Source organism: Drosophila elegans, unplaced genomic scaffold (genome assembly GCF_018152505.1).
Source record: "Drosophila elegans isolate 14027-0461.03 unplaced genomic scaffold, ASM1815250v1 contig_152, whole genome shotgun sequence".
NCBI classification, from domain to species: Eukaryota; Metazoa; Arthropoda; class Insecta; order Diptera; family Drosophilidae; genus Drosophila; species Drosophila elegans.
Window position 1 is genome coordinate 9,057 of NW_024545517.1, and position 15,801 is coordinate 24,857.

General features: G+C 40.3%; 1 protein-coding gene and 2 long non-coding RNA genes across 4 annotated transcripts; all 3 read right to left on the bottom strand.

The window, feature by feature from the left end:
• Positions 1-1,253: 1,253 nt before the first annotated feature.
• Positions 1,254-14,885, bottom strand: LOC121466787. Its single transcript, XM_041707191.1, has 6 exons — positions 14,748-14,885; positions 14,572-14,671; positions 14,377-14,485; positions 1,554-1,658; positions 1,414-1,478; positions 1,254-1,347 (listed from the first exon to the last, which is right to left on the bottom strand). Exons 1-6 carry the CDS (start codon positions 14,805-14,807, stop codon positions 1,325-1,327), a joined length of 462 nt encoding a protein of 153 aa, XP_041563125.1. The 5' UTR covers positions 14,808-14,885; the 3' UTR covers positions 1,254-1,324.
• Positions 8,382-13,034, bottom strand: LOC121466790. The gene is made up of 3 exons (XR_005976979.1): positions 12,715-13,034; positions 8,500-8,739; positions 8,382-8,426 (listed from the first exon to the last, which is right to left on the bottom strand). It is a non-coding gene; the product is annotated as an uncharacterized LOC121466790 (long non-coding RNA).
• A 119-nt stretch (positions 14,886-15,004) lies between the features above and the next one.
• Positions 15,005-15,597, bottom strand: LOC121466789. Of its 2 annotated transcripts, none has more exons than XR_005976977.1 (3): positions 15,544-15,597; positions 15,394-15,463; positions 15,005-15,327 (listed from the first exon to the last, which is right to left on the bottom strand). It is a non-coding gene; the product is annotated as an uncharacterized LOC121466789 (long non-coding RNA). The 2 variants fall into 2 exon arrangements; XR_005976978.1 differs by having other exon boundaries at positions 15,553-15,594.
• Between the last annotated feature and the right edge of the window lie 204 nt (positions 15,598-15,801).

Here is a 15,801-nt window from a genome sequence, read left to right on the forward strand (position 1 = left end):
TGCTCGTTCAAAATTCATCCAAACGTGCCTGGCTGGACATGACTGCGAGGGAAAATGGGCATAAATAAAAGCACATTTATAACAAATAAATTAAACACAAATTCACCCGTCTGAACCACGCTTGGACTCATGCCTGGTCTCCAGTACACATGACTGCGGCGATGGACACACCTGCAAAAATAAAAACAATAACATAATTAGAAACATACCCGCAATAAACAAAGCCAAAATAAAATACAATTACCTACCCCAACCACATTCCGAAAGCGGCGAGTGAACCCCTCACAGACGCATGGATGCGTGAACTAAATCAAAAATCAAAATGATGCTCATAATAAAGGGTCCTTGCCATGCACAGCTCTCCCAAATTGAGGGGTCCTTACTGCATCTGACTCTCCTAACTGAGCCAAAAGAGGTTTTTACTGATGTGACTGAGGAGATTGACTCTCTCACACAGTAAAACAAAGGAGCAAATAAAATTAAAACTAAAAAATTCTTCAACGCTCACAATGGGGGGTCCTTGCAAACTGCGGCTCTCCCAATAAGGGGTCCTTACCACAATTAGCTCTCCCAACCTTAGCTATAGTAAACACAAATAGCATTCATGCCACTGTAAACGATTAAGGGTCCTTATCGACCACAGCTCTCCTTTGGGGTCCTTGCTGTGTGGGTCGACTCTCCAAAATACGAAGCCCAGGCAAAGAACACAAAGTGCCTGCTCACAATAAGGGGTCCTTGCCATGCGCAGCTCTCCCAAAAAGGGGTCCTTACTGCGATTGACTCTCCCAAAATGAAGCATGAAATGGGTACATTAAGCAAGACAGACGAAATGCGATTAAGGGACTTTGTCAACCACAGCTCTCCCTTGGGGTCCTTGCTGCAAGGGTCGACTCTCCAATAAACGCAGAGCACATTAAGGACCAAGACAGATCCAATATAATTATCAGACAAAGCACTCACCTGTAATACCTCATATAGATAAAAAGCCTGATCTCCACAAGCATAAGTTCCTGCCTTGAAAGCTTTCCTGGCCATAGGGAAGGCCTCGCGCTGCCTAATTGGGTCGCGCCTCTGATTGACCATGATGGTGAAAACTGATGCAACGAACTCCTACAAGGATCTCCGGACACGACTGCAGCGAGGGACACGCTCTGCGCGGACACACAGGCGCGCATACAGCCGATGGACTCCTTTCTGGTCCAAAGAAAGGCGACGGCAGCGGGGTATCTTCCCATCCTTACTGCCAGCTAGGGTCAGCCTAATTGGTGGAACATCCTTGCGATTCCCGATGGTTGAAACTGCGGAGAGGGGCGAGGCTACGGCTTCAATCTGCACGTATGGATGAACCTGCGAAAAAAAAGGGCATATTTAAAAACACATCACTTATAATAAATAAAAACAAAACAAATTCACTTGTCTGAACCACGCTTGGACTCCTGACCGGCTTCGGGTGCACACGACTGCGGCGAGGGATACACCTGTAAAAAACAAAACAACAACATAATCAAAACACACTCACAATAAACAAAGCCAAAATAAAACACACTTCCTACCCAAACCACACTTTGACTGCGGCGAGGGAATTCCACACAGACACATTGGAACCCATTTGGGCTCCTACAGGCTCCAGGTGCACACGACTGCGGCGGGGGACACATCTGTAAAAGAGCAAAATAGCAACATAATTAAAAACACACTCACAATAAACAAAGCCAAAATAAAACACACTTCCTACCCCAACCTACACCTTGACTGCGGCGAGGGAATTCCACACAGCCTCATTATTGGAACCCATTTGGGCTCACTGACCGGCTTCGGGTGCACACGACTGCGGCGGGGGACACACCTGTAAAAGAGCAAAATAGCAACATAATTAAAAACACACTCACAATAAACAAATGCAAAACAAAACCACACCTTGACTGCGGCGAGGGAATTCCACACTCGACTGCGGCGAGGGATAAGCCTGTACAAATTAAAAATAATAACATAATTAAAAAACACACTCACAATAAACAAAGTCAAAACAGTAAATACCTACCTACCCCAAACACATATCAACTGCGACGAGTAAATTCCACACAAACACACAGCCAGAACCACGCTTGGGCTTGCCAGGGTCCTGGTAAACACGACTGCGGCGAGGGATACGTCTACAGAAAAAAAAGAAAAAAATTAAAAAAATACACAAGCGCAATTAATAAATCTAAACTTAAAAACTACTTACCTGCTTAAAATGATTCCTGGCCTCCAAACTCCGACTGCTGCGATGGAAGAATCTGCTAAAAATAAAAATAAAAACAAAAATTTACAAAAGCTAAATGCGCATTAAATAAAAATTATTCTATAAACTTATCTGACTCAAATATGATCCAGTAACAACAAAAAATCTTCCGCTGCGCCTGCGATATAATAAAAAATTAAAATGATTAACATATACACAATTAACATATTTATACCAAAAGCTACCTACCAGCCTTAAAGTGCTTTTTGGCAACCGAAAATCCTTGACTGCTTCCATGGACAAATCTGCGAGAAATAAAAATTAAAAACTCTTTAAAACTAAATGCGCAAAAAACATAATTAAATCATAAACTTATCTGACACAGCCATCGAATTCTTCTGGTCCAAGCCTAGACGACTGCGGCGAGGGATTTGTCCATCTTCACTGGTCCATAAAATTCCAGACAGCGCGCCACTAAATCCATCAATATCCTTATCCAAAGCCAACTAAGCACAACCTGGCTGGTTGACCATTTCCTGTGATTCCTGACGATTGCGACTGCGGAGAAAGAAGAAAATACAGCTGTGACGACTGCGGCAGACAAACCTGCAAGAAACATAAATTAAAAACAAATCAAAAAAATAATAAATAAAAATTTAAAACTACGTGCAATATACAAAATTAAAATATAAAAACACCTGACAAAAAAAAAAATGCAATCCAGCATTCACCAGAAAAATTCCACTGCGCCTAAAAAAAATAATAACACAAATAAAAATATAAACAATTTTAAATTAAAAGTCACTTACCTGCCACAAACGGTATCCTGGCTCCTGACAAGCAAGAGGATGACTTGCGATGGAAATCTGCAAATAAAAATTATATAAGTAAATGCGCAACAAATTAAATCAAAAACATAAACACATCCGTCAACAAACATCCGCTGCGACTACCTCAACTTACCTGACACAAACGCACTGCGGATCCGGCCAAATTTGACTTCTGAGAAAAACACAGAAACAAAACAAAACAAAAGCACACTCACCTGACCCAAGCTTCTCTCGGCCACAGGCAAAACACACTGGAATGTTTGCGGCAATCAAAACAAGAGGCTCCTGACTGCGGCGTGGGAAGGACTGCGGCGTGGGACGCGACTGCGGCGGGGGAAGTGACTGCGGCGAGGGAGGATACTGCGGCGAGAAATTAGATGGCGAGAAATGTTACTGCGGGATAAGAAAGCACGCCTAAATTATTACCACCAATGTTTACATCAAATAACAGTGTGACCCTCAACCTAAAATCCCAAATGTAACCCAAAATATACTAACACATAATCTAGCTTTAAGCTTAAATATAGCTAAAAAAAAGTTGATTGAAATAAAGAAAAAAATACAATATTGACGAAAATAAATACAAAAAAGAAGAGTTTTTATTTATATTTACAATTAAAATGGCAAACGACTCGATCTCATCGGTTAGTCTCAGTGAGGGGGATATCGTATCACTGAGTTCTAGCCCAGAACATCCCACTACCCCATTATTCATGGATGTCTCTGAACTATCAGATGGGCCCATCAGATCTGACAATGACATCACTCTGATGGCGCTTCAAAAGATAGATGAGGATCCCCTCATAACCCAAAAAAATATCCAAATAAATAAATTTCTAAACGAAGCAGCCAGCAAAGCTGCCGAATTTGTTATTTTCTCAAACACCAAAACACAGAACACACATGACTCAGAGAGTGGCAAACTCTCACACATACACTCAAAACCCTCCCCCAAAAAATCAAACAAATCTGCTGAAAATCACCCACACACTAACAAAGATAGCAATTCTGACACACTCACTCATCTCAAGCCTCTCTCGCTGACACATACTAAACCGGCCACAAATGGCGCCAAAAATGTTGACGCCAAAACATCTCCAACAACCCCAAAAAGGGAAAATTTTGCTCACTCACACTCACACAAAATCAAACACAACCTCTCTCTCACCACACAAAACATATCTCACACAAACTCCTGTAGCAACTCAAATGGCGCCAAAATTACGCGCCTCTCAAACGGCGCCAAAAATGTTGACGCCAAAACATCTCCAACAACTCCAAAAAAGGAAAATTTTGCTCACTCACACTCACATAAAATCAAACACAACCTCTCTCTCACCACAGAAAACAATTCTCACACAATCTCTTGTAGCAACTCAAATGGCGCCAAAATTACGCGCCTCTCAAACGGCGCCAAAAATGTTGACGCCAAACATCTCCAACAACTCCAAAAAAAGGAAAATATTGCCCATCCACACTCACACAAAATCACACAACACAGGCTCTCTCTCACCACACACAACATTCCTCTCACGAACACCTGCAGCGGCGCAAGTGGCGCCAAAATTACGCGCCTCTCAAACACTCACACAGACACAAGGGAAAGAAGAAAATTCACCACTCTCTCTCTCACGAACACTAATAAATGCAGCATGGGCGCCAAAAGTAGCGTCTCATCATTTGACATCACCACCTCTCCACCCGCACACTCAAACACTAAACAGGCCTCAAGCACTCACTTGCTAACTCTCCCAACTGATACACACACAAGTCTCTCCACACAAAAAAAAAATTCTCCCGTCATGCACACCGCCAATCATAGGAAGCATATCATTGCCACTGACGCTAGCAATATGACTGTCACACTGAATACAAACCCTGATGACAAACGCTTTACCAAAAATACCACAGCTGACATGGACTTATCGAATAAAATATCGAACTACATAAAACCCATCCCTGCCCAAATGGACGTGTGGCAGCCCTGCCTCCCTTCCCTCAGGAACATGCCAGATGGCGCTTTAGTTGACCCTACAATTTTAACAAAGGCAATTCTTGAACAAATAAACGTCATGCAACCGAAGCACACAAACCCCCCTACACCAGCTGACAAAAGGAAAAGATCACCTCCCCCTGAAAATGAACCCCTGTATGCCCTCCCCTTATCCCCTCCCCCAAAAGAGCAACGAATTTGCGCCCCTAAAAATTCAAACAGCCACAGCACAGCTAGACGCAGTCTCCTCTACCCCGAAAACCCTGCACATAAATTGACCTCATACGCAGAAGCAGTTAAAAACAATAGAATAAATAAATAAATGACGAAAAGACCATAGCCACACCTGGAAAAAGATTTATGGAAAAAAATGAAAACAGCCCTGACCAAACGCCTGCAAAAAAGCATTGCAACCCGGCTGAAAATGTTTCTCCCAGCAACCTAGATATCGTGACTCCAATATTTTAAAGTCAAACAGCCAATATCATAGCAGACGAATGCAGGAAAAATAGCATCTCACTAGAGACAGCTACAATTACAATTGCGATCGGGCCACGCCTTCCTTACCTCCCCTTATAAACAACAAAATTACTTATACGTCCGTTTGTCAATTGATATTGCTTTCAGTTTTACATGGCTTAGATTTTAGTTTCTTATCAGAAAATAAATATTTTAAATGAAAAAATAACTAAAATAGAAAATGAGGAAAGTTTTCGGCTAATTTTATTTATTTTTTTTATCACATATATTTATTAAATTAATCATTTTCTTCATCTAAATCAAAAGAATAGTCATTAGTAAATTCAGTTGTGTCCAAGTCATCTCCATCATCATGTGCATCATCTGTATTAATATTATTATTTAAGAAATTGACATTTGGTTGTCTTAACAGGTGAATAACCTCTATTGGATAACTGTTATATTTTGTGTTGGCAAGTAGTCTATCGTTGATGTAAATGCTGGAAACAAATGGATCCGACGAATCGAGTGCTCTACAAAAAACATCTGTCATGGTATTCAGTCGACTATTTTGCCTTGCATGCGAACGTCGATCATTTTTATAAATCTTGTTTCGAGCCTCAGATGCGTTCTCACCTAGACAGCCAAGAGGTAGGGGGGATGCGGCTACGATCTGAGACCCATGTACTAATATTTTATGTACCGTAGCTGACATTGGGTACCAGGGATATTTTTTCATGTATAAAAAAGCAGCATTTTCATAGAAACTTTTAAATTTTAAAACATTAATTTCAAATTGGCTTGAAATAGTTATTAAAATGTAATAAAAGTTTCTCAAAACTTCCAGGTCAAAGCCAAGTATTTTCGCAAATTTATCTGTATTGCAAAACGCTCTCCTAGCGGTATTCCCGTCATTAGTACTGCCGCTTCCATTTGCCTTAGGTTTATCGACATGAAGTCCAAGTTCCTCCCATAATTTTCGTTGAATTTCGCTTTTTCGAATAGTCATTTGTTCTTTATCTTGTGGGCCGCGTACTTGCCATTTATTAAGACCAATTCTATAGGAAACTTTTAAAGCAAATTCAAAAAAACGAATCCACGCGTGTAGAGGACTTACTCCATGTTCTAGTGCTTCGGAGCTTTTCGGCATGAATTTTTCCGATTGAAGATCGGTGATTGTCAAAAATTGTGTGGGAGTCGCTCCACAAATTGGACAAGACTGCGTTGAATTTGTATTTGTTAAAATATTTAGGACTTTTCCATCAATTAATGTCATTTTTGGCTCAAAGTGTATGATATATTTTTTGTCTCTTTCATTTTCAAAAACAAATGGCAGCAAGTTTTGAATTTCCAAGTCCAAATTTGCCTTTTCTTTTTGATATGGTCCTTGGTTTCTTTAATAAATTCAATTTTGAGGGGCCTACAAAATCGAACAGACTGCGGACTTCGGTTCATCCAAATAACTTGACCTGTCGAATCAATCAATTTTAGTGGGATTATTGTTGTTACAAACAAAGACTGATCAAATGTATCTGGTATGCAATCTTCAAAATATTGTTTGTACAAACTTTGGCCAGTTGAGCCGTCAAATCCATAACTGGCAATTAATTTCATATTACAAATATTTGGATAAACGTTAAATATGTCTTTTTGTAATTGTAATATACGTTCGACAGTGTGATTAAGCATGTTTTGTAGTGAAACAGAAGCGACAGACTCCGTAATATTTATTCCTTTAGGCCTGCACTTATCTTTTGCAGCGATAATTTTTTTGTAGCTCGGATAAATGTCGCAATTCCTGCATTTACTTTGCTGCCTTATGCTCATATACTGTTTTTTTGTAAAGCCGTTTTCAATTAAAAAGTCTAAGGCTTCTTCTGGAGTGAAAGGTACAGGCTCTGCTTTGGAAGATACTTCCTCAACGGTCAATCGCGCCTTTTTTGCAGCCAAGTTTGCTGCATGAGCAAGAAGATTAACGTCGTTATTATTTTTAGATGAAAGATCGGCAGCTAATCTTTGCTTTAATCGGCAACTTCCTGCATCATAGTTTAGTCGTGGGCGTCCTGCATTTTTGGGGGCCTCTTCCATAAAATCAGATGGTAATAATTTTGAAACGTAATGCGAGCCAATTTTCATGCTTCTTCTTAAGTCTTGAAACATCCCGGTTACAATTGTTTAACCGTGTTTTTAATGCAGCAACAAAGTTTGCTATTTTCTTGTCTATTGAGTTCTTTATATGTTCCTTTAATGTTTTAATAATATGCTGCAGCACAAAATCATAAATACTTTTATTTTCACGACCACTTGCCAGCCAAACCTCTACCATTTCAGCATAGCTCAAATCGATGTTGTCTGTCAAAAAACAATATTTCATGGAATCGGGCAAAAACGGGCAAAAAAAATTAGTGTAATCAAAAAATATATATGTTAAAGATAACATCTGTATCAATAGTTTATTAAATACGATTAAATACTATATACCTTTATTCCACGGAACACGACAAAAGTTAGGTTAGAATTGCTAAAACACATAACATCACAAAAACACATATTAATAAAGAAATTACACATATAACAAATATTGCAAAATTACATAATATTTCACATACCTGCACAATTATCATCCATTTTGAATTATTGCAATCGAGATATTAGATTTTACACAATTTGTTTTCAAACTTTGCATTAATTTCACGAGAAAGCAATGCCAAAGTTTGCGCTAAACGATCAGCTGATTTCCAGGGCTGCCAGCGATCGCAGGGATACAATTTCAATTGAAAATCTATTATTTTCAATTGCCCTGAATATTACTCTATCGCAATAAAATATTGTTTTTGCCCAACTCTTAAAAAAAAAAATTGGATTCTTGCACAAATTTTGGACTTTGGGACCAGTGTGCAATGTATGAAAAATAGGACAACTGGGGCACCCATGAAATTACATAAAATAGAATTAGAACCACAGCCTGACGGATACCACAAAAGTATACTCACTTTGAAGGTCCTGGGCAACCAAACCATCAAAGTTGAAATGATGCACAGAACTCGAGAGCCGGTCCAGTGCTACAATTGTCAAGGTTTCCGCCACTCCAGAAACCACTGCCTAAAAGGCCCAAGGTGTCTGAAGTGTGCTGGAAACCATGAAACAAGAGTTTGGCTAAAACCAAGATCAACTCCGGCTAAATGCCCAAACTGCTCGGGGGCGCATGTCAGCTCGTACAGGGGCTGCCCAGCCTATAAAAAGGAAAAAAGCTCATTATTTATTAACCAAATAAATCTGGGAGAATACAGGGAAACCAGAAGGGAAATCAGGCCCCAACCCCTCTCACATGTTTACCCTAAACCGCCAGCTGCAAACTCAAGGCAAAACCCATTCCGGGATACCAAAGAAAGGAGAAAACCCTCTACCCACCGCCCCTCACACCACGACACTGCCATCCAAAAAAGGCTTAACCGCTTACGGAGAGAAAAGGAACCCAAAATGACAAAAAAAAACCCAGCCGAGCAACACCTAAAAAAATTTCAACAAGGACTACGAGAGATGAATAAAAAAACAGACTCCCAAGGAAAAAATTCCCCCCCAGGATTCCCCCAAACAAACCAGAAAGCTGGGGAAAGCCCCCCGACAACTAGCCGAGCTGCTAGAGCTTTCTTCAAACCTAGAATAATTGAAAATAAAAATTCCCCTGAAGAATCAAAACCCAATAATAAACCAATTCCGATGGAAAATAATATCCTCAGCCACGCCCTAGAGTTAAGGATTGAAAGCCTAGAAATTAAACTGGACAACTTCATTAATAAAATAATGACACTAATAGGAAGCTCAAACTAGGAAATAAAACACATTAATCAGCCGTAAAAAACCCTACCGTATGACACACACTACAAACAACAATAACAATAACACAAACTCACTAAAACTATGTTTCTGGAATGCCTGTGGAGCAGGAAATAAAAAAAATGAAATAGAGGCCTTTTATAGTCAAAGAAAAAATTCAAATAATGATGGTCACCGAAACCAGGCTACACCCTAATTCAACATCCCTTAACTTCCCAGGTTTTCATACTTATTACTCTCGCAATCCAAGCTCAAATAGAAAGGGCGGCACTGCCATAATAGTCAACCAAAATATAAGACACTTAGCCTTAAACCCCATTGAAACAGAATCCTTCCAAAGCTCACCAATAGTCCTCATCCCGTCAAGCGGCATTCGAGCCGACATGATTATCATTGCCCCGATATACTGCCCACCTACCTACAAATGGAGTCCAAATCATTTCACCAAAATGTTCAACTACTTCAAGGAAGTACTGGGTGGTAATTCAAAATTTATCCTGGGCGGGGACTGGAATGCCAAACACCCGAATTGGGGTAACTACCGCTCTTGTGAAAGGGGCAGACACCTACACGACTGTCTACAAGCCACAAGAAACCTTCAGACTCTAGCCACTGGCGAAGCAACACACTACCCATTTGACAGCAGGAAACAGCCTTCAGCAATTGACTTCGCCATCTATAATGGATTCAAAAGGCAATATCTCAGGATTACTGCTTCTCAAGACCTCAGTTCTGACCATGTTCCCCTACTACTGACTATAAACTTCAATAAAACCAACATCATGCAGGAAAAGACAAAGACTACAATAATTACAAAAAATACAAACATCCCTAAATTTAAAAAACTACTGGAGGACAAAATTCTACTAAACACAGACATTAAATCAGGGCAGGACATAGAAGACTGCATTGACATACTCATGAGAAACATCAACACTTCAGCCAAAGAAGCAACCCCACAAACCCACACGCAGAACAGAAACAACAATAGACATAAGGAAAACCCTAATCTAATAAAGCTTGACGAAAGAACCATCAACCTACTCAACCAAAAACGAGAACTCAATAAAATATACAGAGCTACAGGGACGAAAGAAGCAAAAACATGGTTCAAAGCAGCGCAAAATAAACTGGCTAAGGAAATTAAAAAACTAAGGGAAAAAAATATAAATGACAAAATAAAAGATATTGACCCTACAGACAGATACAAAATGGACAAACTATGGAAAATGACAAATACAATTAAGAGACAAGAGCAACCCTGCTGGCCACTTAAAAAGGAAGTTGACCCTAATAAACCCACACCAGCCAGCCTCTGGACCAAGACTGCGGATGAAAAAGCCGAAGTCCTTGCACTTCACCTAGAGTCCCGATTCACCCCAAACCTAAGGAACGAAACTACAGACAGAGAACAAATTAAAAAGGAACTAACGAACTACAAAACGATTAACGCAGCAATGACAAGAGCGCAGAATCACAAAAAACTTAGGCCAGTCACATTAGCAGAACTTAATACGCTAATTGATGTCCTAGAAAATAAAAAAGCCCCTGGACATGACAAAGTTGACAACAAACTGATTAAAACTCTACCAATAAAAGCCAGACTGTACCTCGTTCTTATATATAACAGGATTCTACAAACAGGTCACTTTCCAAGCCAGTGGAAACACGCAACAATCACTATGATCCTTAAGCCAAGAAAATCCCCTTCCTGTGCAAGCTCCTACAGGCCCATTAGCCTCTTACCCAGCTTCTCCAAAATACTCGAAAAGATCCTAATGGTCAGGCTTTTTGAGACTGAATCCTTTGCTAAAGCTATTCCTCACCACCAGTTTGGCTTTAGAAAAGAACACAGTGCTGAACATCAACTAAGCAGAGTAACACAATTTATTTTAAAGGCCTTCGAAGAGAAAGAGGTGTGCTCTGCAACCTTTGTCGATGTTTCAGAGGCATTTGAGCTTCTCCCTATCTGCATTTTCAACGTCCTAGAAAACTACCTACAGAACAGAACATTCTCTGTAAAGCTAGGCAACGGCACTACATCAAAAACATGCAAAATAACAGCTGGAGTGCCACAAGGAGGAAACCTAGCGCCCATATTATTCTCAGTCTTCACATCTGATATGCCGCTTCCAATCCAAACTAACCCCAGCTACGAAAGGTCCTTCCCTAACTACTTCCCTAAGGATATGCTACTTGCCACATACGCAGACGACACCGTCATCCTTAGCAGTGCTGCAACAGCAAGAACAGCCACTGAGTTGAGCAACAAATACCTAAGCAAATACTGTAGTTGGGCTAAACATTGGGATATCTCGATAAATGCAAAAAAAACGGGACACATATTATTTTCCTTAAGAGGAAAGGAAAACCCGTATACTACCCCACTTGTTGACGGACAAAGGACAATGAAACAAAACAAGCAACGCTACTTGGGGGTTACTTTGGACAAAAAACTTTCTCTTAAATCACACGTTTTACAATTAAGAGCAAAAATCTTTTCAAGCTATAAAAAACTAGAATGGCTACTAGGCAAAAAAAGCAAACTACCTGACAACACCAAAACACTTCTCTTCAAACAAATAATATCGCCCATCTTGCACTACTCAATAGCTGTTTGGGGATCCTTAATATTAGAAACAAGCGCCAAACAAATTCAAACGGTGGAGAATAAGCTAATAAGGAAATCTATCTAGGTACACAAAACAATCCACTATCAGAGAAATACATAACATCAAATCTTTCTCAGAAGTCTTTGCTCTCTCTAGCCAAAGGTTTGCGATCTCAACAACAACCCACACAAATCCACTTATAAGAGATCTCATTCTAAAACCGTATATCCCCAAAAGGCTAGCGGCGAGCAGATCCAGATACCTAGATCAATACCAAAAATACCTGCTGCCAGCTAGAGCAAATATCCCTGAACCACCAATAGAGCCCACCTACAATAGCACATACGGATACACGGAAAGTGAGGAAAAACAAATACTGAATAAATTAAGGGAAAAATATAGAAAAAGTCTTCCTACATTACTGCGACTAACAGACGAGAGAGAGGAACAGGAAGAAAACGAAAAGGAAATTAAAAAGAAAAATGAGAGAAAAAAGGCATTAAAAACTAAACCCCCAGAGAGATGGTGTGAATTGCTTATCAACAAATATAATAAACTTTTTAGAGAGGGAAGAATAACACGAGAAGAACTACTTGACAAAATGGAAGGACAACCTCACGGCATCATAAGGATAATAATCCTTACTTCCAAACCCACATAGAACAACAAACCCTATACTATCCAACTAATTAAAAAAATATAATAAAAAGGGGAAAGGGGTCAAAAGTAAATTCAAAAATGGGCCCATCAATAGATTACCAGTTATCCACAAACACCTGCTCCTGTCCTGGACGACTCCATACTGTCCTGCGTTCTTCTGGAGGACTTGAACTGCCTTCCCGAGCCATGTACTGCTCGTGTAAAATTCACAAAGTCCTTCTCGCACAAACGCGCCCGGCTGGACAGGACTGCGAGGGGAAAAAAGAGCATAAATATAAACACATTTATAACAATTAAAACCAACAACAAATTCACCCATCTAAACCATGCTTGGACTCCTACCCGGCTTCGGGTACATGACTGCGGCGAGGGATACACCTGCAAAAATAAAAACAATAACATAATTAGAAACACACCCACAATAAACAAAGCCAAAATAAAATACAATTACCTACCCCAATTACATTCCGAGTGCGGCGAGTGAACTCCACACAGACGCATGGACGCGTGAACTAAATTAAAAATCAAAATGATGCTCATAATAAAGGGTCCTTGCCATGCACAGCTCTCCCAAATTAAGGGGTCCTTACTGCATTTGACTCTCCTAACTGAGCCAAAAGAGGTTTCTACTGATGTGACTGAGGAGATTGACTCTTTCACACAGTAAAACAAAGGAGCAAATAAAACTAAAATTAAATAATTCTTCAACGCTCACAATGGGGGGTCCTTGCTAACTGCGGCTCTCCCAGTAAGGGGTCCTTACCACAACTAGCTCTCCCAACCTTAGCTATAGTAAACACAAATAGCATTCATGCCACTGTAAACGATTAAGGGTCCTTATCGACCACAGCTCTCCTTTGGGGTCCTTGCTGTGTGGGTCGACTCTCCAAAATGCGAAGCCCAGGCAAAGAACGCAAAGTGACCGCTCACAGTAAGGGGTCCTTGCCATGTGCAGCTCTCCCAAAAAGGGGTCCTTACAGCGATTGACTCTCCCAAAATGAAGCATGCAATGGGTACATTAAGCAAGACACACGAAATGCGATTAAGGGTCTTTGTCAACCACAGCTCTCCCTTGGGGTCCTTGCTGCAAGGGTCGACTCTCCAATAAACGCAGAGGACATTAAGGACCAAGACAGATCCAATATAATTGTCAGACAAAGCACTCACCTGTAATACATCATATAGATAAAAAGTCTGTTCTCCACAAACATAAGTTCCTGCCTTGAAAGCTTTCCTGGTCATAGGGAAGGCCTCGCGCTGCCTGATTGGGTCGCGCCTCTGACTGACCATGAAGGTGAAAACTGATGCAACGAACCCCTACAAGGATCTCCGGACACGACTGCAGCGAGGGACATGCTCTGCGCGGTAACACAGGCGCGCATACATCCGATGAACCCCTTTCTGGTCCAAAGAAAGGCGACGGCAGCGGGGTATCTTCCCATCCTTACTGCCAGCTAGGGTCAGCATAATTGGTGGAACATCCTTGCGATTCCTGATGGTTGAAACTGCGGAGAGGCGTGAGGCTACGGCTTCAATCTGCTCGTATGGACGAACCTGCGGAAAAAAGGGCATATTTAAAAACACATCATTTATAATAAATAAAAACAAAAACAAATTCACTTGTCTGAACCACGCTTGGACTCCTGACCGACTTCGGGTGCACACGACTGCGGCGAGGGATACATCTGCAAAAAACAAAACAACAACATAATCAAAAACACACTCACAATAAACAAAGCCAAAACAAAACACACTTCCTACCCAAACCACACTTTGACTGCGGCGAGGGAATTCCACACAGACATATTATTGGAACCCATTTGGGCTCCTACCAGGCTTCGGGTGCACATGACTGCGGCGAGGGATTCACCTGAAAAAAACAAAATAACAACATAATTAAAAACACACTCGCAATAAACAAAACCAAAACAAAACACACTTCCTACCCCAACCTACATCTTGACTGCGACGAGGGAATCCCAAACTGACACATTATTGGAACCCATTTGGGCTCCTGACCGGCTTCGGGTTCACATGACTGCGGCGAGGGATTCACCTGAAAAAAACAAAATAACAACATAATTAAAAACACACTCGCAATAAACAAAACCAAAACAAAACACACTTCCTACCCCAACCCACACCTTGACTGCGGCGAGGGAATCCCAAACTGACACATTATTGGAACCCATTTGGGCTCCTGACCGGCTTCGGGTTCACATGACTGCGGCGAGGGATACGCCTACAAAAAATAAAAATACACAAGCGCAATTAATAAATCCAAACTTAAAACTACTTACCTGCTTGAAATGATTCTTGGCCTCCAAACTCTGACTGCTGCGATGGATGAAACTGCAAAAAATAAAAAACAAAAAAATTTTCAAAAGCTAAATGCGCATTAAAAAAATAAAAACATAAACTTATCTGACTCAAGTATGATCCAGCAACAACAAGAAAATCTTCCGCTGCGCCTACAAAATAATAAAAATAAAAATGTTAACAATACTCAATTAACAATCTTAAATTAAAAGCCACTTACCTTTTTTAAAGGGCTTCTTAGGCAACCGTAAGCCCGTGATTGCTACCACGACCGAACCTGCGGGAAATAAAAAACAAAAAGTCTTAAAACCAAACGCACAATAAACAAATTTAAAACATAAACTTAACTAACATAAATACGATCCAGTACCAGCAATAAAAATTCTACAACGCCTGAAAATAAAAAAAAAAAATAATAAATATTAACACATACATAAATCTAAATTAAAAGCTACTCACCTGGTTAAAATGATTTCCTGGCCACGGAAAAAAAAGGGAAAATCCTTTCTGACTGCTGCGATGGAAGAACCTGGAAAAAAAAGGGGAAAAAAACAAATATAAAATGTCCTCTAAATTAAATTAATTGAGTAACAAATAAAATTAAATTACAAACGTAACTGCCACATAAGCGATCCAGCCCAACCAAGCTCCGGCAGCGCCTGCGGAAAAAATAAATAAAAATTATAACACACATGCGCAACAAATCAATCTAAATTAAAAACTACTTTCCTGCTCTAAACGGTTCCTCTTGGCCTCCGAAGGGCTATGACTGCTGCGGTGGACGACTCTGCGAAAAATGCAAAAAGGAAAAATTAAAATTAAACGCGCTATAAACAAAACCAAAACCTTAATACATGCCAATAGTGC